This window comes from Clarias gariepinus, chromosome 15 (genome assembly GCF_024256425.1).
Source record: "Clarias gariepinus isolate MV-2021 ecotype Netherlands chromosome 15, CGAR_prim_01v2, whole genome shotgun sequence".
NCBI classification, from domain to species: Eukaryota; Metazoa; Chordata; class Actinopteri; order Siluriformes; family Clariidae; genus Clarias; species Clarias gariepinus.
Genome location: NC_071114.1, coordinates 14,046,850 through 14,073,584, shown reverse-complemented (window position 1 = coordinate 14,073,584; position 26,735 = coordinate 14,046,850). Strand labels below are relative to the sequence as shown.

The following is a 26,735-nucleotide window of genomic DNA, read 5'->3' as shown; positions in this document are numbered from 1 at the left end:
GAACTGATGTTTCATCCCTGGTGTATTTCCACCTCACACGCCCATATTTCCCAGTTAGAATTGAAATCTATGGTGACCATAATCCCTCCTGAGGGCGATTACTGAAAATGAATAAATTAATGATTAAATGAAGGCACAAAGAAATGAAGGAAGAACATAAATAATACTGAAACAACAGAAGAGAATAAAATGAATTTACCAACCATATCCAGTCAATGCAGCATTGCAGCGATCTGCACTCTCACGTTTTTATCTAAAGTTTTCAGTATAAATGATGCATCTTTATTTCTTAAAATGAATTATTTTGTAATTAAATGCATATAAATCTGGAAAAGGCTAAGTAAGAGTAAATTTACAGTATATATATATATATATATATATATATATATATATATATATATATATATATATATATATATATATAAACTATCAAGACCAATAACTTTTTTTTATACTTAATATTGCAAATCCCTTTCATATTTTGAAACATGGTGGCAAGAATCAATTAAGCAAATGAGGATTATTTGGAGTACACCCATATTTATGATGATAAAACATATCTATTAAATATAAATGGCATGTGGTTAAGGCACTTCTGTGACTCAGAACAATTAATAAAATACAATAAACACACATTACCCTTACCAGAAGCTGATTATCTTTAAGATCATGGCAGTGGCAGAAAAATATGATAAATGATTAAGAGGGTTATACGTCTGCAATCATTTTGACAAAACCTGGACCCACCCATCTTCATTAGTCCCCCTGATACAAGCCCAACCCAGGTTAAAATGCAAGGGAAGAGTGAGCCTCCCCACCAAAGAGGAGACAGCAGGGCATAGAGAAAGAGCGTGGACACCCAGCTACGACTTCAGCTACAGCCTCCTTCATTCACACAGACGTGCTCTCACTACTTGTTCTCTCTCTCTCTCTCTCTCTCTCTCTTCTGCTCCACTCTCACTCCCTCTTTTTGACTTACACACACACACACATACACACACACACACACACAATTTGCTCAACTCATTCACAGACACGGGTCAGGCGGCCTCACGTTTCACCTTGCTCTGCCCCTGCCTAAAAGGAGAGGGAGCCTCTGCAAGGTGCAGTCATCCCACAGTTGTTTCACAGCCGGGTAAAGTTAAATGAAGAGACCTGAGCACTCCAGGGAAACTTGAGAAGAGCTAGAACCTTCCTTGGAGATGGAATTACGAAGCACTAAATCACCTCTGCAGTGAAGGAGCAGGACAACCAGGCAGACAGACTCAAGATCTTTGTACATCAAATTCTGGTCCACATCATTCCAGATTGTCATGTACTTTCTGAATGGTTCCTGGTAAAAGCAGCTGCTGCCCACAGGGACTGTACGGAGTGTGGTGGCGAATGGGGAGCAACATCATGCCAGCTGTTTGTGCAAGGTGCACCTTGGGAGTGTGACCCATCATGTGCAAATGGACGGGGGCCGTTGCTGCTCACTGCGCCGACCTCACCTCTATCGGCCCAGCCCATATCGGGCTTCCTCTTCTGCCCGGTGTTGCCCTTGTGCGCCTTGCATGTGTCTCCTTGCTCTTCTTTCTGGCCAGCGCGGCTCTTGCAGGATGCCCAGCCGGACTAGGTCATGACCCATTGCAGGTGCTGGCACGGAGCACAAACTGCTCATGGACTCTAGAACGCCACACACGCAGTTACAACCACCTGGAGGGCGACGTGCGGTTACGACGCCTGTATTCCGCCAACAAGTTCTTCCTCTGCATTGACAAGAACGGCAAGGTGGATGGCACACGGCGCAAAAACTATCCAGACAGTGAGTACGGAGCAATGTTCTTCCGTCTTAGTCTCATAGGAAGGGTGTGGAGCTTATTATGTATCAGCCCTTACTTTTATTACCATGCATGCACTTTTTATGGCTTTTTTTATTGCTCGGAATTCCTCTGCCTTTGCTGTGGTCAACAGATTTTACCCTTAGTTGGTGTCATGATCTGATGGTACAAGGTATTGCTAGATATCCCTTAGAATATCCATATGTGAGCCACGGCTCTCAGTGACAGCCGTGTGATGAACATGGATACGTGAGTAGGGTCAGAGAAGTGATCTCGAGGAAATTCATCAAAAAATAGGCTGCAAAATATTAAATTAACTTTATATTAAGAGTGAGATGATATACAAGCATTGTAAGAGTGCATGGTAAGAATAATATAATGCAGTATTTTCCATTAATCTAAATGTCACCATGGTTCTGAATTCCGGCTCTGAATTATCCATGGTCATAACTTTCCTATAACTTTTTCCTTGTTGAAACTGCAGGTGCAACTGCTTATTAATAATTCAGAACATTTACTGAGACAAATTGCCCATATTTTCCTGCTGTCAGTGGGCTTGTATACTTCTAGCACATCACAGCCATGCCTAACTTACCACATCTATTGCTCAGCAACTGGAGATTTGACAAGACAAGATTATATCAAGAGGTCAGTGGACTGGCTTTGGCTTTCAACGACCATGAGACTAACATATTGTAGTGGTTTGGGGTCTGACCTCAAGTTGACCAAAGCCTTACTTTGTGTGTTTATATGTGTTGCTGAGTGCCCTTTTTGCAAACAGTGTGAATCATCTCTTCCAGACCAGTCACTCCAGCTGGGAGCACAGCTTTAGTCTGTTGGTGTGCAGCTGTCCAGATTCAATAGAATTACACGGAATTGCAAGTGAATATCATTGCATGATACTAGGTGTGGAACAATGAGAAACTCAGACAAAAACATTACGAGCAATATAATAGAGCTTTGATTTTAGGATTAGTGTCAGGAAGACCACATGGACATACTGTACAGTACATGTGACATTAACTGTTGAATTAATATCATAAAACCCTAGGGTTTTGTATAGTTAAAGTGCATCTGTTCATTGTGTTGTTATTGACCCAGAAAATGTCTGTCACCAACAATTGGTTTGTGTAACTGTTGATTTTCCTAGTTTTGTGTTTCCAGGGTTCTGTCAGGTCTGCTTAAATGTTGAGCATGGGTTTGGTGAGGAGAAATAGTGCAGCCCTCCTATGCAATTTCCACATGCATTTAGCAAGTGTACTCTCATTTCCTGTGCCTAAATTTTATAAGTGCCCCTTGAGTACCAAGGTTTTCCTTTGCCATAGTATAATATGTCTTGGGTAATTAGCGAATTGTTCTTATTGGTGCAAATGACAAAAGCACTTTAGAATACTCTCTAGCATAATAGATCCCTTGGATTTATTGGCAGTTTTACTGAGAAGTTAAGGCAAGGCCAATGAATGCATGTTAAACATTAATCAAATCATATGAAACTACTGAACAGAATTCACCTAAACATAAAACTGGGTATATCTGATCCTTAATAATGAAACATAATATATTCCTAAAAAATACTTAATGTAATGCATCAGAATACCTTCATACAACAGCATTGAATGAGCTATTGTAGCTACATCATATCTTATGTCCTACATTTACACAACTGCTGTACAAATGGGTGGAGAGTGCTTGTAATAGTGCAATCCTCCATCAGCCCATCCACCCTCATCCTCAGCATAGACCCTGTGATCTGTCAACATGCCGCCATAGCCCAAACAGAGGATGTTCGTGCCCACCCCTGGCCCCACTCACTTTTTCCCTTTTCCAGCCTCCGCTCCCGACTGCTCAGGTGCAAAAACAGTCGGAATTAGTCAACCTGCCCTCTGCTAATTGAGGTTGGAAAATATTGTATCAATCCCAGTGGAGTGGAACAGCTGAGGGGAAGATTCAGAGCCATGAATTCAAAGAACAGGAACAGAGGAAAAAGAGAGAGCAAGAGATCACAGGAATAAAATATAGAAAAGGTGGAATTAAAAAAAAGATGGAAAAGAAGGAGTTTGGTGTGGAAATGGTAGTAAGCCAGAGCAGCTTTTGTGTCAAAGATCTGTTTTGATGAATGTAACAGTACCAGTCTTGACCATTGCTGGCAGTCTGAGCTGAATTAAAACCTGGCTATGAGTTGAAGCAAATTTTTTTTTTTTTAAATGTTCTGGTTTAAGCACATGTTTGTTGGTGTGCCTATTTTAGGACAGCTCTAGTTTAGCCAGTACGAAAGCAGAATGCTGATTTTGGGTGAGAAATCATTCCACTTACAGAAGGAAATTCAGTACTTTCAGTACACCATGTGCTGGTTATACTTTCTGTAGTATGCTTTGGGTTTGCAGTGAATGGGTGTGATAAGGCAATTACAAGGCTGACGGGCAATCTGCGCAAATTAGTGGGGTCTTTCAGCAGTTGATAAATGGTTATTGGTGGAACTTCACTCCACTAGTTCTCTACAGAAAATAAGAACTAACAAGACAAGATGGTTTCAGTAGTTTTTCAATAAAGGCTGTGAATAAAGAACCTCAAATAAAAACTCTACTTTTCTTCATTCCAATGATCATAAGATCAAACAGCTAAAAAGCGTTATCTATCCTCAAATTTTGTGTTACAGATGGTGTAGTTCCACTGTGGGGGGAAAAATACACCTTATCCACCTTTTTTTTAAATCAACAGCAAGCTATTTGGCAGATTTTGCTTAGCCAGAGTTGTTTACCTTTTCATTATTCATGTCACAGGTACTTATGAAATATTGGTAGCAAGCAGGTACAGCTTGTGCAATCTTTTTTTCCCTCTTAAATGGGACTTTAAAAGGACACACTGTTAAAGTCTTGGGTGTGTGTGCTCAAAGACATCAAATGTTTGATTCAGATCCAGGCAGTGACACTGCGCTCAGCCCTGTGGAAATAAAGTCATGTAACAGGCATAATCAGAAAAGTTGCTTGTGTTAAAATATGCTCACTTCACTGTGTGCCAGGTCCTGTGCCCCACCACACACACACATACACTTGCTCTCGCTCTTCCCATCCCTCTCTTGCCATGGTTCCAGCGTTATTTCTAAATGTTGGTGCCATGTTTACTATGGATCCTCATCGTAGTTCTGCATCTCCCTTTACACTCTACACTTTTCCTTTGCTGTGATTTTATAGGTGTGTTGCGCTTGGCCCCAGATCACGGGAAGAAAATCATCCACCCATTCTGAATATATTGTGGAGTTATTTAAAACATATTTCAAGAAGCAAAACTGTCAGTCTACTGAGGCATGGACAAGCCACAGAAGGGGGATTGTACCCTGCTAATACTGGGGTGTAGGACCTGAAGTGAGAAGGAATATATATGTAGAAGTTATGTTCATTATTTTGGCTCAAACATGTCAAATGAATATTATTTTCTGGAAGAATGTGTTTTAACATGCATTAAATTGCTCGTATCCAATAACAAAGTGTGTCTCAGATTCACAGACTCATGAATTCAAAACAAAAAAAATGACAGTAATTATGGGAAATACTTCACTAGTAATTTAATGGTCAAGTACTATATTCTGATGGACAAGACTGAGGCTACATACAGGCAAGTGTGAGGATTTTATACAGCTTCCCATTGATTCAATCAGACCAGTTTATATTGGTATTGTAACTTCATACTGCCATATAGTATCGCAAAATTATTTGTTGACATGTTGATTTTGGAACGGCTCTCTTCTAGCCAGGTTTTGCTATTTCACACCAATGCCAAGTTAAAAGAAAAAAAAAAAAGGATTTCTACTTTACACCATTATTACCTTTGTACCTTAATACAAAACTAATAATCAAGTAATAATCTTAACTTAGCAAAACAGGTAAATATTGTTCATGTGCCATTTTAACACGTCTGGAACATGTTAGTCAGTCTAATGCATGGACCTGTGTCCAATAAAGATGAGCTCAGACTGCAAATTAACACTTAAAAGCAGTACAAAAGCAGCACTACAAGATAAAAAATTTTGGAATTTGAGATTCAACTGATGTTACGGTCCAAAACTGGTAACCTTAAAAAGGTAATTTAGCATAGATTTTTTCAAGTCTACCATACATCAAAATTTAGGTGTATATAAGTACATTACAGTATGATAGGTCTTGGTCATTATAAATTTTTCTGTTCTGCACACACAATTATTATTATTTTTTTTTTACCCAGAATACAATTAAAAAGTAAGTAATCAGAGCCTAATTCCACAACTCTCACTCTGTGCAAAAAAAATGCATTAAAAACAAAAAAACTATTTTATTTTTCCTAGAAATAGCCATATGGCTAACTGGAACTAGAGAAAAGGAATGAGTTAAATTTTAACGAAATACACATTAAGTGCCAACTCGATTTAGCTCAGCGGCACTGCGGAAGCTTGATACAAGACTCAGCTTAACGTTCAACGTTCTAAAAAGTGGTTTGTGGAATTGGTGTGTTCCGCGCGACAAAATTCACGATCAGTGTGTAGAGTAGGAAAAGATCTATTGTAACACTTATATACAAATTTTGATTTAAGAGAGACTTTCGTTAAAAAACGTTCATTAGAGACAGTAACGGAAGGTAAAATCTTACCAGTTTTGCAGTCAGAACTGTTTTCTGAATAGGGGATTTTTGTTAATTCTGACGTTAATTTTAATCAGCATTATTATTTGTAAAGTTTTAGATATTACAAAGGAGAAAAATACAGCGTTTCTGTTGTGTGTTTTTTAGAGCTAAGTAGAATGGAAGCATACTTCAGTGGTGAATCGTGGATCTACTCTGCAAAATGTGTAAAGGTTGACAAATCTGGAAAATATATGTAACGTAGTATACCTGATTAGATATTTATGGCACAAACTAATGTACATTAAAACATAAAGCAGTATATTTCTGAAAATATTGCAGTCCCCATGAGTGTACAAGAGATTTAGGTTCTGATTAAGCATACATCCATGCCATGTGATTCCAGACACTTCTCTGAAATTTTAGAATGTTGCTTACTTTAAGCCCAAAGAGAGTTCATGGGGCATATGGTGCCAAAGAGATGGAGAAAACGACCCATTTAATCCTTTCAAACAGGGACCTTGGGTCCAACTATAGTGGGAAAATGTAGAAAGTTCATCTCTTGCCAGTTGTTCTTGGCACTGACTAGGGAAGGGAAAAACATGAAAGACACACACACACACACACACACACACACACACACACACACACACACACACACACACACACACACACCACTGAAAGGTTTAGGGGAAGTGTGGCAATAATATTTTAATTAGTACAATCACTGCTATCTAAGTGTCAGATTTAATACCAAGAATGGACACAAAATGTCTCAATTATTAGTTCCACTCTATTTACAATCTGCCTTTGGCCCCAAAGCCAGTTATAATGGGTTCATCAGGATATTTATTGAGGCTGACTTGAACTCTAGAAGCCTTTCTTTCTGCTTAATAAAAAGAGCTGTCTTTACCATTAAGTACTGAATCATCACATACCTGCAGGGGCTCATGGCAAGCTGAACATCACATATAGACACCAGAAAATTTTCCATATTTAAAAACCTGGGCAAGTCTATGTGAGATCTGATGTTATAATTAGTTAAAATTTATTATGTGTGTGATTGTGTTTTTGTAGTCCGAAATATCTGTCAAAGGTTGTAAGAATGACCTGGATACTTTCTTGTGCACGTGTGTGAAAGTCACAAAGTGACCTACAGCTACCCTCCAGGGAACATTTTACTGAGGTTTGGCCAAGTCTGTGATGTTTCTAAATGAAAAGAACCTCTGACACTTACATATGTGACTCAAATTGTGTTTCGCCCAGATTTCTGCCATGGCTAGTGAGAATCACCTGGATAGCACAGGACTTAGTCAGGAGACTTAGATTGTATTTCTACCAAAGAACAGAAACAGCTGTCCTTCTTTTGAATTAGAACGAATATTGAGTGGAAGTTTTTGTTTTAAACTATAAGGTCTATCTTCACACTTTTGATCAAAAGGGTACAAATTTCAAATTCCTTGGGTGAGAGCAACAATTTAGATGAGGTCTGATAATTCATGTGCTCTGACAACACTCCAGGGGCCAATCACACAACTGTAATTTGGATAAAAAAATAATTTCAATGATAAGTCAGTTAATAATTCTACTTGCCTATTGAAGCATTAAACCTATCAAATTAGCCTTAATAGAGGGCTAGTTGCAGCAATATAAAAGATTCGCTTAATTCTTCTTTATCCTGGGTCTGAAGATTAAAACAATAGAGAGTTTGTCAAACCTTCAACTTTGATTCAGTGAACAGAATTATGCAGTTTCTAACACTGAGATAGACCCTTGGATTGCTGCGGTCAAATTTGAAGATAAAGCACCTACCTAGGAAACTGCTTTCTGGATAGAGAAAGCCAAAAGTGGCAATGCACAAAATTAATTAACCTAAATAAATGTTTTATGTACATGTACAGAGGCATTAAAGCAGAAAGGGTATTGCAAGGGTATTATGCATGATGTCACACCCGCTCAACTATTAATTAAACTATTAATTAGATCAGTTGGGAATCTACAGCTAGGCTTACTCATACTCCACCATATGCTGACTAACATCTGCCAAAGGAAACATTGTCGTTCTTCCTGCCTGCTGAGGCTAAATGAGCGAGAGCAGACAGGCGCTGACAGTCTCAGCCTCGCTGTTTCAAGACTAAGGTACTGGCAGCATCTCTTTAAAATGCTCTGTGGGAATTTTAGTTGCTCTGAATTGACCTTTTGATTAAGACGCATGTTAACCCAGACAGTAAAGTATTTTTTGGAAGCTGATTTCTCAGGACTACTGGGGATTCCCTTATATTTACTTATGAGATTTCTGAGTTGCAGGTTCTCAGACCTACTGAACAAACTCAGCTTAACTGGAAGATTATGTGAACTAGAGATTTAATGTAAGCTTCCAGGAGAAGAGTGCTGAAAGTGCAGAGGTTTATTACACCCATTAATCATGCGCTATAACATGCATGAAATGGTACGCATGAGGCATGGTCATTACACTTTTCCTCGATATAGGAAGTAAAGCATTTTAGGGGTTGAGAGTCTTAAACCAGGCGCTGTAATTCGTGCTCTGTTTGATCACACAAAATGACTCCATTGAAACCAAGCCACTGTTCATTACAGACTAATACGACATTACAGATCTCAGAGGGCTAGATGATAATATAAGGGTGGCACACCTACAATTCATGAGTTCACAATTCACAGAGGATTGCACATACACACAGGTGAAAAAGGCACAAAAGGCAACTATAAAAAAAAGGATGAGTCATAGCAGGCATATATGAAAATATGTCCAAAGCCACATATTCCCAAAGCAACAAGGATCTCTTGTGTCAAAACAAGAACTGAGCAAGCAGTATATATTTTAGATAATAAATACTTGTGAAGCCCATGTCTGATGGATTTAACTGCCACATAGCCACTATGAGCATTAATCCATCCATTTACTGGCAAAAATTAACACCTAAAATGGAATACATTTAAGCATTTGATTCATTTGGAAAAAACAGCCCAGATGAACTTAGGTAACTACTAAGAAGGACTCTAAAACAGCACATTTTTTCCTTTCTAATAACAAAATAAAACTGTATCCAAGGAAGAGACTGGTCTGTTTACCGTCACAATTCCTAAGGATCTTTGCCCAGCTGTCTCACCCATTTATTCAGGTTCATAAATAGCATGTAGGGAGGTTATAAAATCTTCCAGAATATGCAATATAACTTCTTTATAGCTACATCAGGTGCTATTGTGCATAGAAACAATCTGTAGTTTGTATTAGAAGTAATCGTGACCAGTTGAGATTAATCTTGTGGCTGTATATTAGAACTAGATAAAATATAATCTCTTGATATTCCTACAAGGCTACATTTGCATGCAACAGTAACCAGGCACCTAACGAAGCTGCTACCTGACATAATGTGTGGTTACCGGAGAATCTTCCTTCAAGGAACCGATTAAGTCTCTTACATACCTGACTGAGACTAAAATAGAACAGCAATTAATTCTGAGAACTACCAACTTAACAGTCATAGGGATTGTTCAGTAAATGATACTCAGTACTGTGACACTTGATACTACAGTATGACTTTTCATGTTTGCAACTAAGGTTAAAGAATTATTCATCAGTGACAAAAGGTATATGTCAGTTCTGTATAATTTATTGAATGTTGCTCGCTTTTTAGAAATCGGTTGGCAGTGGTGTCAAAAGTATTCACATTCTTTACTTGAGTAGAAGTATAGATACTAGGGTTTAAAAAGACTTCTTTAGAAGTTGAAGTATAAACTCAAGCTTTTTTACTCAAGTAAAAGTGTAAAAGTACTGGTATTAAAACTACTTAAAGTATAAAAGTAAAGTGAGGGGGCGGAGCCTTAAGGATAAAAGCTTAGGCTGTGCCACGGGCCTATATACTGCACTAACACCTCATAAAAAAAAAAAGAAAAATGTGTTGTTGTTTTTTTGTTGTATTTTTTAACGGCCATAGTGATTTGGGATACTGTATATGGCAATTGAAAAAGAATGCATTTCAGTACAATGCAAAAACATTAAAGAACCATATATGTGTACTACTCCATGTTTCATGGAGAAGAAGATATGATAACTAGTTGCCTATAAGTATTTTAATGGTGCAAAAAGTCAAACTTTAGAGGCATGTCTTCAGTAACCTTTATTGGAATGTTAATCTACATCCAAGCTTAGCTGCAGGAATCTGTAAAAATTAGTGTACCCAGGGCAGGCTTAGTAACAATTACCCTTGTATTGTTGTCTACAATAAACATTAGTGCTGTTTATCAATAAAAAAATAAATAAAATAAAAATAATAATAAATATATCATTCCTGTTACCTTCCTGGTGCTGTTACCTTCCTCGCTGGTGCTTGGTTGTGACATTTCGCTCGAATCTTGAGTCTCTATCACGGACATCTTCGTCTACTTATCACAACCTTATCAACCAAAAATGCTATTTTATTCAAACGTCCTTGCTGGAGTGCGTGACGTGACGTCATGTGCAGGTGCGATGGATTGCGTACCAACCAATAGGGTGTCGGAATGGTATGTTTATACTTCTCATCCAACCACAATCAAATTCGCTCCATCAGGATGTTTTTTTTTGTTTGTTTTTTGAATGACAAGCTAAAATAAAATAGGAGTAACGAGGCAATTTTTAAAATGTAAGGAGTAGAAAGTACAGGTAATTGCGTAAAAATGTAAGGAGTAGAAGTAAAAAGTCGGCTAAAAAAAAGTTACTCCAGTAAAGTATAGATACCTAAAATTTCTACTTGAGTAAGGTAACGAAGTATTTGTACTTCGTTACTTGTCACCTCTGTCGGTTGGTAAATATATTTTCAATTGACACACCTAACTATCTTTTTCCAGTGTGAACAATTACCTAAACAGGTGTCCACACTGAGGACCAGTTAGTATGATCTATTACTCAAAATAATATTTTACTTAAAAAACAAATGTGCATATGGAATAACCCCACTCTCTCCACTGAGAAAATGACTACGATTAAATCTACTCGAACAATAGAGGGCTTTGAGTGCGTAAGATATACCAAAGATTATTCTTTCTTTTTCACACCAAAACGTAATATAGAGTAAAAGACAATCTGCAATTTTTTCTGCAGCAGATTTTCTTTCAAAAAAGGGTCCTTGATTTTACCGGTTGGGTGATCAGGTCTCAGTCACCCCCTGTGGAGGATAGGGTTAAGGTCAAGGCCTCTGTCACTGCTAAAGCTATTTGATGAGCCTGACAGGTGGCTGATGGCACTGTTGTGTCATCTGTCACCTCCCTGTCTAGTTTGTCTCATTTCAGTACAGCAGAATAGAGAATAGAGTCCTGTGTCTGATCAGCCAAGTGTAACATCCTAGACCTTGCTCTGCTGCCCTTCTCTTCTCGTATATCTGGAATTGTTTTCCAAGTTTTAAGGTTTTGGCATAATAAAGGATGTAAGAGTGATGTAATTTATGATAATCTCATTTGTAGCTTCAAACGTGACCAGATTGAAATTAGCACGTCATGCTATGCCATATGGGTAGTACAATGATGACAAAGGAGTAACAATGTGTTCCCCAAATCCGTTTGTGGACAGGCCAAGCAGCTGCAGAAGCAAATTGGTGCAATTAAGTGCTTCTAAGCAATGAGCTCCCTCTGAGCCTGGGTCTTTTAAGAGCTGCTGGAAACAAGAAAATCTCATCAAAAACTGTCCGTAACTGTCAGAGCAGACCTTTTGATGCAAGGCCACTCTCCCCTTGATTAAAGAAAAGTTCCTACTTGGGCCTGATTTCCGTCCCCCACAAATCATTCAGTGCCACACAGGAGCAGGCAAAGTAGATCACAGTCTCGTTCCTTAACCTCTTTCACCTCACTGGCAATCAAATGAGAACCCATCCTAGACCTCCAGTACTCCAAAGTTCAAATGGTTATTGGCAATTTATGTTCTCACAGACTTTTAAGTGATTAATGACCACATCCAGCACATATAGCACATTTGCTAGAGATGCATTTCAGAACTTTTTAAAAGCCGAGTGTAATAAAAACTCAAGAAAGGTTACACACATTGTTTGTGGATGCACACAGCTCTTCACCCTGCTCATGCATACTTATCGGCATTCACCCAAAGTTACATCAGCTGTCGTGAAAAGTTAAAAGGCATTTTCCACAAGACTGATAAGATTACCGCCCTTGTAATCAGTTTATGCATGGTGCAGATCAGATTCCCTTAAGATCACCTACAGAGCATTACAAATCCCCGTCTTTAATCTGTAGTTCAGGAAGTCCTTGGGTGAGTGCAGCCTGATTGTTACCACTAAGAGTGTATAAATCTGACAGACTGTGTTCATCTGAGGAAATGATGGCCTCTGACCCTTAGAACCACTGACTGTGGAAGTGGCCTATTTATCTGGCTCAGTAATTGACTAATGAATGACTTCTTCTGATGTCTGAGTATCCCCATATTCCACTGCCTTATATATATATATAGGGATAGGAGCTGTGCAAATTAATTCCATTATCTGTATGTATTTCTCGATCAGTACCTGTGAATTTAAACTAGAAGTAGGTGTGGACCAAACAAAAATGTATTTTCTTTATTTTTTTAACTACAGTTGGGTTGCTAATAGATTTGTTCCTGGCTGTTATATTTTCCGATAAATTTAACTTTCCCCAAAATACAAACAAACGCTTAGGCTGTTGATAAGGCTGCTTTGAAATGTTCATGTTAAGACCAGTGCACTCTAAATGATTTTAGCTCTGATTTCTTACTAATTTAGGAGTGAGTGTCTATCAATTTAAGCCCAATGACTGCTCAGGCATGTTTGTATATTCTTAGATGAAGGGACTTATATGCAGTGAATTTGCCAATATAATGACTTCATGCAACCACTAGTGCAAGTTCTGAACAACCAATTATTCTTCTTGACCTTTCTCGACACTCACGCTGTCATGTGGGTTTCTCCCTTACCAGATCAGTAAGATGCTTTGTTTCCTGTCCTTGTGTGTTTGTTTCCTACCTAGGTGCAGATGCAGATGCATGACCAAAGTCTCACACACTATATTATTTCAGTTTTTCCTGCAGTCAGATTTAATACAATGATGCAGGGTATTAAAAGGCAAAAATAGACTAGTGCCCATCTACCTTAGAAGCTTTAATGTGTCCAGTGCATGCTCTGAGCTTCTAGGATGGCTCTATTGAACCAAATATACAAGGAAAGCATGCATCATGCCTCTTCTCTGTCCTGCCACCAAGGCAGTGCAGTGAACTTCCCCTGGCTGTCTGAACAGCTGAGTAAGCTAATGGTCTTCCAAGCAAAGACTAAAAACTATCTTTTCATCATGGACTTATCCTATTTTTATTTATATCTATTTACCAAGAATAAACACATAAATCCATTGTCATGTCTTTTCGTTAATGTTGTACAAACTTTCTCTGACTGCTAACTTCATGGCATTCTTAGTCCCTAACCTAGTGAATTAGCATAATTATAATGTTTTTAACCGAGACCACAAAAAGACCTCTTAACTGCTAACTGTAAAGACCTTAGTGAGAAACAGTCAATAAGTGCAAAAGGAAATGAAAAGGACATGCAAGAGTGCAAGAGGAAGTCAGATTAATCTGCTGTCATGCACAGCAGCTCCCTGGATTCAGTTTATCATCCATTCATTTAGGCGAGGGGCAAAATGTAAGTATACAGTAATAATGCTTTAAGGAGAAATTATATGACATACTGAAATTATTATAGGAGAAGCAAATATTAAAAACAACTGAGACATAAAGCCTAATGGCTCACAATATAAAAATGGTTCATTTTATTAGCCCCCTGGTTCTCTTAGCAGAACATATAATCCTCACTGTGTGTATATTCCAAACCAATATATCCTAAATATTTTTCTTCTTTTTTCTTGTTTCCAAACAAAAGGTCATGATAGACAACTGTCTCCGGGTGAAATATAATACAGTTTGTGCATTTAGCCTGTGATTGACTTTGTAGTGTGCACCAGGCCTTAGTGAATGTCGTATTTGGTTGTCCCACAAGTTTTTTTTTTTATCTAACCACTCAGTACTGACTGCATGAAAGTCAAACCTTAGCCCTAAACTATGTGAGCTTTAACTATGTCCCACAGGATCCTAATCCTAAAGCACACCTCAAGAACAGTGCACCCCCTGTTTGTGATGTATTTGGATCATATTACTGTACTTGTTCATGCTGAATATCGTATTCTTTTATATTGTATTTGGGTATATCCATGACAGATGTTTACAACTTACCTTCCTAAATCCAAGTACTAAATGCTCACTTTATACACATTAGAGCCAATATTGGGAAACATTTGCCTCTTTGGGACTTGTCATGCAGTTATAGGTAATCAACTAGATTTATGTGCACGATCGTTACTAGATAAGGCAGGGGAAAAGGCAAAAAGAGTGGGGGATAAAAGTGATGGCGTCCTTGGCTTTGGGTTGGTTTGCCTCTTTGTCCTTGTCTGACCCCTGTCTCTGTGCCTCTCACCTGGCCTATCTGTGTGTGCGTGTATGTGTGCGTTTATGTGTGTGCAGGGGGTAACAGGATACCTGTCACTGCCACTAATGGCCTTTGAAGGACCTGGCTAATCCCCAGAGCCTGCATTCAGCGAGGCATAAAGGGGGAACGGGGATCAGGGCAGGCCCTGAAACCGTACAAGCAGCGGATTGTGTGAGCAGGAACGTCACCCAAGTGTGCAGCAGTGTGAGAAAAAAAGCACAAAGCATCCTGCTGCCAGCGGTGCCAGGTCACGCTGCCCTAATTACTCACCTAATTTATACAAAATGTCATTTGAAATGTACCATTTTATAAGCAAAACTGATGACCTCTATTAATCATTTGCTGAACAAGCAGCATAGAATCACAGTGATTTTTACCTTAGTGCAGTATGTAATAAGTTCATGGAAGGAACACAGTGATAGACATGGAGATGGAAAAATTGACAGAGTCAGCATTAAATGCAGTTTCCAAACCGGAACTTTTTGGTGCACTGACTATTCCTTGTACTCTCAGGACAACTTGAGTGAATGTGACATATGTTTTAATATATTGTAACATGATGAAGGACAAAAAAAGAAATAGAAACTGAGGCTCAGACAGGTGTTCCATATTAGAGCCTGAGGACATTTATTAGGTAGGACAGAATGCTCTGCAAAGCTGTTTAAATTTACTGACTGTGACATTGTCAAAAAAAATGTATTTTAATTAAATTATCATAGACGGTACACGCCACAAGATAAAACTTGGAACGTTACGTTTGGTTCTACCAGTGGATGGGATGCTGCACAAGTCTACATCATTATATGTGACATTGTCAAGCACTAAGCTTTGTTAAATAGCAAAATCTCATTAAAATGTCTTTAATTATCATTTTTGTTCTATTTAAATAAGGAATAAATGCATAATATGACTGGGCATGTTATAGAAAAGTAATCATCAAACAAGATGTGAAGATGCACATTTGCTGGAATCAGACCAAAATTATTTATTATTTAATAACAGCATGTCCAGCCCAAAAGTTATGTGTTAATGATTCAAACTGCTTAATTTCTTTAAAAAGAATTTTATGTACTAGTCTCCCCAAGAGCTATAATAATAATAATAATAATAATAATAATAATAATAATAATAATAATAATAATAATAATCAAAGAATGTGAATTAATTTAAACTATGCACATGGTACTACTTTCTGAACTGCTGTTATAGAAAATGATGAGAATTTTCCATTGAAGTTGTTTAAGTGCAGTTTAGCTCACTCCAGTCTCTTGTGCAGGTGACTGGGTTTACAGAGACAGGCTGTTATCAGTGTCAGCACTGTGTATTTCCCCCACGAGACAGCAAGAATTTGGGACAGAGAGGAGAAATCAGGCTACACAAACACAGAACTCCTTTCCTTTCTCCTTGCTTTTTGTCTTTTACCCTTTCTCTCTTTCCTTTTCTTAAGTCTGTTACAGAATCACACTGGTACAGTGTTTTTTGTGCAGTCGGATTTAAATGTCTACAAGCACTTTATTAATAAGTATATCAGTAAATATTATACAGTATACAACTTTTATTTAAAAATGAAGTTCTAATTATTCGGCACAGTAACAACAAACCTATTTTTTGGTAATACATTTTTTAAATTATATGTTTTAAATAAATTATATTTGAATTAATTTTATAAGAATAATTTATGAAAATAAATAGTCTGTATACTTTGGGCCCATGTTGTAAATCTTAATAGTAAAACTGGTAGGACATTACCAAATTAAAAGGGAAAAATCATGTCTTTTAGGAAGGAAAGGACCCTTAACTACCTTTAATAACCATTAAGAATCAAATTTTCTGAGACTCTAAACGCTTGGCTTCCCTTAAATTGCTTACATGCCCATTCACACCACACACTCAAATACAAGTTCACTTCCTCTCACTTTTCCTTCCACTAACATTATTTTTGGTTTGCTTTTGTAAACAGTACAAATTATAACATCATTAATTATGAGAAGTGTGTTTATTAGTGCTGTGGGGTGTCATAAGCCTTCATAGCAATCATTGTAAGTATTGAAGAATTACCTCATTTCAGAACTTGAATGTGAGACCAGCCCATGGCAACCGCAGTACAGTCAATTCTGTGTTTACGTAAACTAGGGTAGGTAAAAAGTTCATATCTAAAGTTTACAATCACAATTAATGTGTGTGGGAGGGTGTTATCTAAATACCTATGGGGTTGGACTTGAGGGGACATTTGGCTGCAGTTTTTATTGAAATTGAATGAATAAATGCATAAATAACTAAATGAATAAATAAATAAACAGGTAACATGGTTTGTATTTGGTTATTAAAATTTAGGTTTAGCTGCATTGATAAGGATGTCAGTTGAAAGTTCTTACAAGGATAGTAAATATGTGAGTGTGTGAATGTGTGTGTGTGTGTGTGTGTGTGTGTGCTGTGTGTGTGTGTGTGTGTGTGTGTGTGCATGCGCGCGCACTCAGTGAGACATGTCTCATGGGCTGCTGGGCAGGATAAATGAATCTCACTTCAGACTTCACCAAGTATGATGCACATTTAGAAATGCAGGTTTTTTCCTCTCAGCTCGCCCTGGTTAATGTCTTTCTGGAAAGCTACTCAGAAGCACCATTTCTTAAAAAGCTTGTACATTTTGTAATTCCAGCAAACCCCTTGATGGAAAAACCACATACTGTATAGGTGTGAAACCATGTCAAACCGTCGGCAAGTGTAGCACTAATTAAAATTTGTACACTGATATACAAAAAGACATTACAATGGAGCTTCCAATTTTTTTCTCATAATACTCCTAATTTTTGCATTTACAGATAACATAGGTTTTATGGAATAATATACACATATATATTTCTAATGTAGGCTGAAGATTTTTTTTAATTGCTTAGTCCTTGGAAAATAACATAAAAAAACAGAGTTTTACCAAAGTTTAGTAAACTTAAATAAGTGTATTATTATTAAATAAATAAGCAGTTTAAACTTAATCTTTATCTAAAATTGTGTACCTTGTAATGGATTTTCAGAAATACTACATTTATTGTGTTTAATAAATGATTAATAAAGGATTTATAAATAAATTTCAGTTCATATTCATTATCATTGTATTCAGCTTAATAAACGAGGCCCAATGTTCTTAAGTACCTGAGAAGCCTGAAACAGTAACTCTCATGAGTCGGCATCAAGCTGTTCACCGACCTGTAACTGGTGTGGCCTTTTTATGGTGTGAGATCTCACCGCACACAGGCCGAGACAGGAGCCGGCTCGAGAGCACATCCGCGAAGGCAGATCAGATCAAAGGTCTTGGTCATGGCCATTAGGGCCAGCAGAGAGGGACCCGACATGAAAAGCCGTGTTTTGAAAGGGAGGCAAAGAAGAGAAAGAGAAGGAGCAGAGAAAAAAACAACAGTGCCCACTCTTAGCAAACTGTGAAATAATTGAAAAGGTACGTCAATCAAGGGCAAGCATACCGTTGGAACCGAGAGATTCCCAGGCTTTTTTTAGAGGGGGCGACAGGCCAGGGAGAGATGCTGAAGGGGGCGACCTGCAAAATTAAAGACCTCCAGGCAAGTTGGGAAAAGCTAGAAAAACTTTGCCCAATCTTTCACCCGGTCTACCCCCTCCTTCCCTTTTAATTGAGGTGGGAGGAACCTTGCTCTTTGCAACAAAAGCCGGGTCATTAATAAGTCCTTGTCGGCTTCCAGATCTCAGGTAGGTAACAAAGGCCTATTCGGAGCAAAGGGCCAGTTGAAGGAAACATAATTTTATGACCCCCCTGACCCCTGTAACCACCCCACCACATCCAAGACCTTCTTACTACTATGTACAACTCCTAGCCCTCCCCTTCTCCTTATTCAACTATAATTTTGACAAAAGAAACCCAGTGAGAATTCTCTTTTCTCCCCGCTTCTCTTTCTACCTATTTTCAAGGTCAAAAAAGACCCAATGATCTGAAGATGGGCTCACTTCCAAAAAAACTCTACAGACTCGGGGCTGAAAGAGAAGACTGAATGTGGAGACAAAACGAATAAAGAAGACTAAGCACAAGACTTGTTCCACGCTTTGAGAAATCCCATGCAAGATCAGAAAACGTCTGGTCTACAGTTGACTAAGCAGAAGCAAGGATTTGCTTAATTGACAGTTTTGGCCAAAAGGTTAAGAGAGCACAGAAACACAAAATGACCTTTTTGAATGATTATTGGCATTGAAAACTTGCAGCAAGGGCTATGATACTTTTTTCTCTGCTTATAATCCAGTTTAGTTAGGATGGATTATGTGAGCCGAGGCAGAGATTAGACATGTAGGCGCTTAAGGAAAAAGGTTCCATCTGGCACCCTAAAGTTTTTTTTTTTACTAGTCCCTTTAAAGGAATCCTTTAGGTTCCACCTGTTTAGGGAGTAAAAAGCTCTTAACCTCCAAAGCAGCAAACTCCAAGCAGTCTGTTAAGCATTTTTATAAATTGCTGACTGTGGTGGAAATCATTATATAGTTATTTGTTGCGTTCACAGACATTTAAACTGAAGGGGTTTAATTTAAAGGCCAATTACTGAGAAAAGGTTACTAATGTTACTGTTTGAAAATGTATGAAATTAGTATTAATATTCTTAAACTATCAGCTAATTTTGCTTTCTCTTCAAAAATTCAAGAGTACAACTCATTTTTCTTAAAGCACCCTAAAGCTAATCCATAAAAGGTCAATTATATACCAGTGAGGAGAGGTTTTAACTCCTTGGGCCCATACTTAATTATAGAGATAAGGAGTAGCAGCACTTTTAGGCACCAGTACTTTTCACTTGACCGGCACAGTCCTCATAAACTCATTGTGAACCTCAGTCATCTGGGACTCTGTCAGAGAGTATTAGGAGCTGCGCACATGCTCTTACTACATGATGGTTGCAACACACTAAGGAAATATAAACAGGAAAAAACACACTGGTCTTCAAAGCATGGGCATTTCTAATGGTCATGATGAGTTGGCTCTGCAGCTGGTGGAAGCTACCTGCATGACCTGCCAGTCTGGCTTCAAGCTGTGACTGGGCCTCCTTCACCCGCATGTCAAAGAAGAAAGTCTCTCGATTTGTTTATTTGCTTTCTTTCTTCACCTGAAGAGGGTGATTTTGTTTACTGGCATGGATACACGGACACTTGGCTGATTTTCTTTTTTTCACCTAGGTTCCAAGTGATACAATATTCAATAATAAAACATAGAATAAAAATGACAGGTTTTGTCTTTATAAGAAAATAGTTTTAGAATGTTATACAGTTATATATACAGTAAACAATATACATAATAATAAAGTTATTTTACATAGTCCAAGTATTATTTTCCAATATTTCTAAATCTTTCAAGATTCAAAATTCAAGGAATGAGACAGCAGTTTGCAAATGGTTAACATTTTTATTTATTAAAGAATGACATATTGTGTAGTACTGTGTAAAAGTACCACCCCTCATTTCTTCATATTAAATTAAATTAAATGTAAATGGAATCATGCAGAATAAACTAAAGAAATGATTAAAGAAATGGCAACTGATGTTTTTTTCTGTAAAAGAGTGCAAATTGCCTCAAGATACAATAAAAAAAAGTGATTGCTTATGTAACAACCTCAGCAGCAACTTCATTTCCCCTCTTATCTGTACCATCCATTAAGCATTCAGCATCACCGTTATATTATTTACCGGCCTGAACATCTGTCATCATCAGCACCTGTTTTTCACTGGTTCATGCCTAAAGTTAGATGGGTTTTATTCTTAAATGATTCATAGGTCACAGTGTGGCTTATCACCTTATCACCATGTGGCTAATCGAACCAAACAATTTCTCTGAAACTGGCCAGGTACAAGGACTAAAATAACTGAGTCCAAAAAATCCTTCAGGACGCCTTGAGAACTATTCCTGAAGTCTACATTAAAATACAAGGAGGCACAATATGAAATGAGGAGTGGCTCAGATCTTTTGCACAGTACTGAATGTTTTATTTATTATGCTCAACTATATGCAACTTCAAAACAAAAGATCATTTTCTTTGCTTCTTAACCTTTAAAGCTTTAAGTTGATTTTTTTAAATCAAGGTTTGTTCACAGGACAGTTCTTTGTTTTTGCATCCCAAAGATTTTCACAGAGTGTTACTGTTATGCAGTTTATTTGATGGGTTTCCCCAAGAGGGTTATACCAAAGAATCCTGAATTGTTCTTATTTTTTCTTAAGAATGTTCCATTTAATTTGTTTTGACAATCAAAACAAACATTATTTGCTATAGAAAAAAAAAAAAACTGTTTATAGGAGTTTGATGTGATGTTCAAATATGACACTGGCAACCAGATGTTCAGAATATGAATATCAGAATAGTCAGACAAATGGACCAATTTCATACATGTGCCATATATTATCAATATATTTAAGTCATATATTTGAATTTAATTGTAAATGACTATATGTTACATTTCTGTATGGAGTTATACATGAAAATCGCTGGAGGACAGCAGTTTCTTAATTACATAACAAGCGGAATCAAAATCATGATTTTATGCAGTGTGTTTTATGCAGTTCACTCAATCATTGAATCACAACATAAGCCAAAGCAGAAATGTTTCTGAAGCTGTAAATAGTCTGATTTGTGTTTAATCTAGCAGAGGGATGTTTTAGAACTGTGGGATTCTATCCTACAATACTGTACAATGTGGGTCTGGTGCTAGTGAATGCCTTTGAATTCTGGTGCAAGGATTTTTTAATATTAATATTTTGTGTTAATATTAATATTATTATGTTAGTGAATAAAACTAGGCAGTGGGCAAGGGTTGTAGGCCCAATAGATTTAAATATAACACCTACTGTATGATCCAATGGTTTAATGTATTCAACTAGAGCTCAGACTCTAAAGTGGCCTCTGGGTTAGTTCCTGCATTTGCTGCCTGCATTTCCTAACTGGCACTGGGTCAACAACTCATTCAGCACCTTGATGTATTTCTGTGTTTACAGTCGAGTGCCAGCAGCTGATTTTTATGTGTCATTTCCTCTTACAACCCTCGGCCGAGACTGAATGTTTCTTAGGCTGTTTTCATTTTTGCTCTTTGAGCTAAGTAACACACCCTTTAGGTAACAGGGATTATCACAACAGATAACATGATGCATCAAAGTTCCTTTTGCAGGTTAAACCTGAAACAGTGTTTAGAATAGGACATCCCGTACAGCAATCAGATCCCATTCAGAAGTTGATGGGCCAGCACTGAGGTTTGTAGTGGACTATCTGCTTTATCTCTATGATCTGGGTTTCAGTTTTAAATAGAGTCAGATCACCAGCGATCACAGGCAAGGTCTCTAAAAAGCAATTACAGAAAAATTGCACTCTGTTACATGATAAAATAACATAGTTGAGTGATTACAAACCAAGCATGAGACATTGTTAGTTCTACGTGCATTAAGCCTAGTTCCTTTCATGATTTTTCCACATATAGTATCACAACAGATTAAAAATCTCAAATAGTCATAACTCAAACAAACTCTGATATCATTAGCTGTGGCATAGCAAAGAAGCACTAAACGTGAAACCAAGGCAAAATATGCTAATGCTGTGTAAAGGCATGGAAAGTATGATGATACAGTATAGTATGGTCAGGCCACAGGTAATGGAAATTACTTAAAAAAAGATCTATGGTGAGCAACAACAGTCCACAGATCCCTACGGAGACACCTGCAATAACTGACAAAGTGCTACTGGTAGCATTATGTACTGTATATCACTCATTCATCTTCTTTACCGCTTTATCCTGTATTCAGCATCACGGTGACCTGGAGCCTATCCCAGGAGGCTTAGGGCACGAGGCAGGGTACACCCTGGACAGGGTGCCAATCCATCGCAGGGCACACGCACACACTCACACACCCATTCACACACTATGGGCAATTTTGGAAATGCCAATTAGCCTAACTTGCATATCTTTATGCTTTATGATCATATTTAGACCAAAGACAGCAAGCAGCAGATCACTATAGGTCAACACAACACAACACAGATAAGCCATGATGGACATTTACAGAAGACTACAAACACAATAAAATGATGAGACTCTTAAAAACATCTGAATGGTGCACACATTTCAAGGAAGGCAGTGTGTCTGTGAATGATGATCCAAGAGATCTATATGTTTCTTATGTATGTGGGTTAACCATCCAAACCAACCAACCAAACAAACAAACAAACAAACAAACAAAATAAATCATTCTCACATTGTTTGACAGATGCTACTTCTAGCTGGGAAGCTAGTGAAATAGTGTCAGGATATATTTATGGATGGAAACTTTAAGGCACTTATGTAAGTTGCTCTGGATAAGGGCATCTGCCAAGTGGCATAAATTAAAATGGGAGCGACTCATCTGTCTGTGTTAACTGTACATGTACACACACTCATTCACAAACACCACTTGCACATTACAGAAACTCAAGACATTTTCAGATGTTTGAGCCAATTAAAGGAGTTCCTGGGAGGCCTTGATGGTAAACTTAATGGTGTCCAAGACCTTAGAGAATCGCTGGGATAAATGACTTAAAGGGAGATTATACTCTCATAACTGTGTTCTGTTATTCTGTGCGGTCAAAAGTCCCGGTTTGACATGAACGTCCCTCGTAGGAACTGGTCTGCAGGTACACAAGGAGACATGTGCCTAAAATATGCTGAACTTTAAATAAATATAAGGTTGATTGTCCTGTGTTTTTCTACTCCCGTTAAAAGAAATATTCCCAGCACACATGGATGGCTGTTTTTCTAATCGGTAATGATAGAGTAGTTTTTGATGGAGAAACTCCCCTTTCTCTAACCCAAGCCTCTGTTTTCTGTTTTCCTCTCCAGGTCTAATGGAAATCCGATCTGTTAGTGTGGGAGTTGTTGCCATCAAATCTGTCAGCACCGGCCTGTACTTAGCTATGTCCAAAAAAGGCACACTCTTTGGATCGGTAGGTACATCTTCAATCGTTTTACAAGACATTCTGTAAAGCCCACAGTCCAATAATCTCGTGCAAGCTAACAAAATATTTAGAGCAACAGTATATGGTTTACTTTGCAATATGGAACTTCCCATTGCTTGAAGTGAAAATAATATTTACCTTTATCCACTCCTGGATGTGGTTGATTTCTGTTTTAGCCACAAAGAAAGAATGAACCTAGCTGTCGGTGTTACTGAAATGCTGCTAAAATTGCCTGAAAAAGAGTGCACTGACCTAAATCCCATTTAACTGAGCTCACTGAGGTTTACAAGAACTGCTTAAGGGCTCCTGCTGGTCACAGTCCTGTTTCTGTGAACATTGTGCGTGCCATCAGACAGTTGTTTGTGACTTGTTTAATGAGTGTGTGGTGCCTGAGCACTTTAAGTGGTCTATGAAACACTCTCAACATGAAACTTAGTCACCCAAGAACAATTTTAAGACTGTTCAGACATCTCTAATCCAAATAAAAAAGAAATCACAAACAAACAAACAATCCACGAAGCATGAAAGCATCTGATTTAATCCCTGTTTAAATCTCACTCTAAGGACTATTAATCACGACACTCGCTCAGGAAAGGATCTTATCTAAATAGAGGCAGCAGGACAGCACTGATAACATCCTCTAAGCAGAAACCTGAGCCACATTGTCATTGTGCCATCTCTTCTTCTTGAGATAAGCATTCTATCCAGCCATAGCAAAATATCACTGTAGTAGGGATGTAACACTCTGTGTATGAATTAAATAACATCTAAATTAATTAATTAAATTAAGTTAAATTAAATTAGGCCTAAATATTTAACTGAATTAAATGTTAAAATGTAATGTATGCTGTTAACCCTAATTTAATACATTGTGACCATGACCAGCCAAATATAAAATTGAAAAAAATCAAACCATATTTGGCGTATTGTAAGGCACAATAGAAAATATTAGATGAAGTCAAAAATATTCTAAATGTTTTTAATTGCTTTTTGCAGTGTTTTTATGTTAATGAGGAAGTGTTGGGGGAAGTTACTTTTTAAAGTAACTAATTACATTACAAAATTACTGTCTTTAAAAAGTAATCAGTTACATTACAGCATTACTTTCTGATAAAAGTAACTAGTTCGAGTACTTTTCCATTGCAGAAAATGAAAACTCGTTTGATTCCTCATGCATGTTGTTTTAGTCAAGACCTTTATAATTATTCTACCATCATCACTGAGTTTGGCCCATAATCTGTTAACTTCTAATACCCCTATCTCATCAACGCGGTTTAGCGCAGCGGCTATAAGTACAGTTCATCATGATTCACCGCGAGTTTTGGCGCTGTGATTAGGTTCCCATCTTTCCGCGTGTCGAACCTTGCATAGTCAAACCGCATAGGTGAGATAGGGATATAACAGAAGGAATAACAGAGAGGGGCGGGTTATCGGGGGCGGGGCTTGTAGGACGACTTTCACACACACAATAATGGATTGGAAATGACTGCTGTGTCGCTAACGGATTACATTTTTTAAAAAGTAACTAAAAAACTGAGTACTTAAATGGCGGACATCAAAAAAGTAATCCGAATACTCTAACGTGTTACACCCAACACTGATGAGAAAAATGTTCCCTTTTAGATCGCAATTTCGAAATCTGATTCAGATGTATTTTGAACTTACCTTCAGTTTAGTCTGAAAAGTTTTTAGTCTTTAATCTGAAAATGATGTTCTTTTTGCCCTTTTTTTGTAGGTAAGATATAGCCCAAGCTGCAAGTTTAAGGAGCGTATTGAGGAAAATGGCTACAACACCTACGCGTCCCTTCGCTGGAAGCATAGCGGGAGACAGATGTTTGTAGCGTTGAATGGTCGAGGAAAGCCACGGAGGGGTCATAAAGCTCGACGGAGACACCCTTCGACTCACTTCCTCCCAATGCTCCCAACATAGCGACAATCGCTAATTAGCCTTTTTATTGTTATTAATATCATACACACATATAGCTGTATATGTTTGCAGATGATTCCTTCACCTTTTTTTGCATTGTCACATAGTATATTAACTTATTCCTTCATCTTTCTTAGCTTAAAGCCTAATAAAGCTTTTATAAAGTGTTTAATATTAAGCGATTGGCTGCCATATTTGTGGTCTTGCTGGAGAAACTACATATTTACAACATCTGTAACCAGCTGTTGTAAAATGCATAAGCTTGTAGTTAACATTTCAGAAACAAAACAACAGACAAACATTCCTAGTCACCTTTTTTCTCAGATGTAATGGACAGGTATTTGTGCTGTAACATTTCTTATTCAGTTGATGTGTAGTCCCAGTTCAGTTTTTTTTTGCGTGTGTGTGTGTGTGTGTGTGTGTGCATTTTTAAGCCAAGTGTAAATACAAGTGAAATTTCATTTAACATCTTTGCTTGAATCAAACTACATTTAGATTAAATAAAGTTACATAGAACCTTAAAGGGTTAGTAGATTTATCTCCTTGATTGAACCTTTAACGGTTTTATGCTAAACACTAAAACTGAGAGTTTCCTTTTCAGCTGACAGTAGGTATTTGAATATGAAAATTGAATATTTGAATTATATACATACATTTTATACATGAAGGGCTTTACCTTTTAAAACATATACTTTTTAAAAAAAACAAATACATTTTTTTTAATTATAAAAATTAAAACCAATCAGGGAAAAGTTATGTAAAGTATGTGAGTGTATAAAAATAGCTATAGAATATAGGAGAATATAAATCTTTGTTTAATGATTTGTATATTTTGGGGGTAATTTTTGGCATACTATGTAAACTCAGATTTTTAATATTAAAAATTTTAATAGCGGCAGAGTTCTCACCTGCTAAAGCCCGGTTTCAATTCCTA

General features: G+C 37.5%; 1 protein-coding gene across 1 annotated transcript; it reads left to right on the top strand.

Moving 5' to 3' along the window:
• The first annotated feature begins 685 nt into the window (after window positions 1-685).
• fgf22 (fibroblast growth factor 22) lies at window positions 686-26,209 on the top strand. The gene is made up of 3 exons (XM_053513462.1): window positions 686-1,804; window positions 23,759-23,862; window positions 25,610-26,209. The coding sequence occupies exons 1-3, from the start codon at window positions 1,444-1,446 to the stop codon at window positions 25,802-25,804; spliced, it is 660 nt and encodes a 219-aa protein (XP_053369437.1). The 5' UTR covers window positions 686-1,443; the 3' UTR covers window positions 25,805-26,209.
• The last annotated feature ends 526 nt before the right edge of the window (window positions 26,210-26,735 follow it).

Coding starts and splice junctions, on each gene's coding strand:
- fgf22 (XM_053513462.1), top strand. CDS start 1,444: ATGTGCAAATGGACGGGGGCCGTTGCTGCTCACTGCGCCGACCTCACC. Junction 1,805..23,758: donor GCGCAAAAACTATCCAGACA/GTGAGTACGGAG, acceptor TTTCCTCTCCAG/GTCTAATGGAAATCCGATCT. Junction 23,863..25,609: donor AAGGCACACTCTTTGGATCG/GTAGGTACATCT, acceptor CTTTTTTTGTAG/GTAAGATATAGCCCAAGCTG.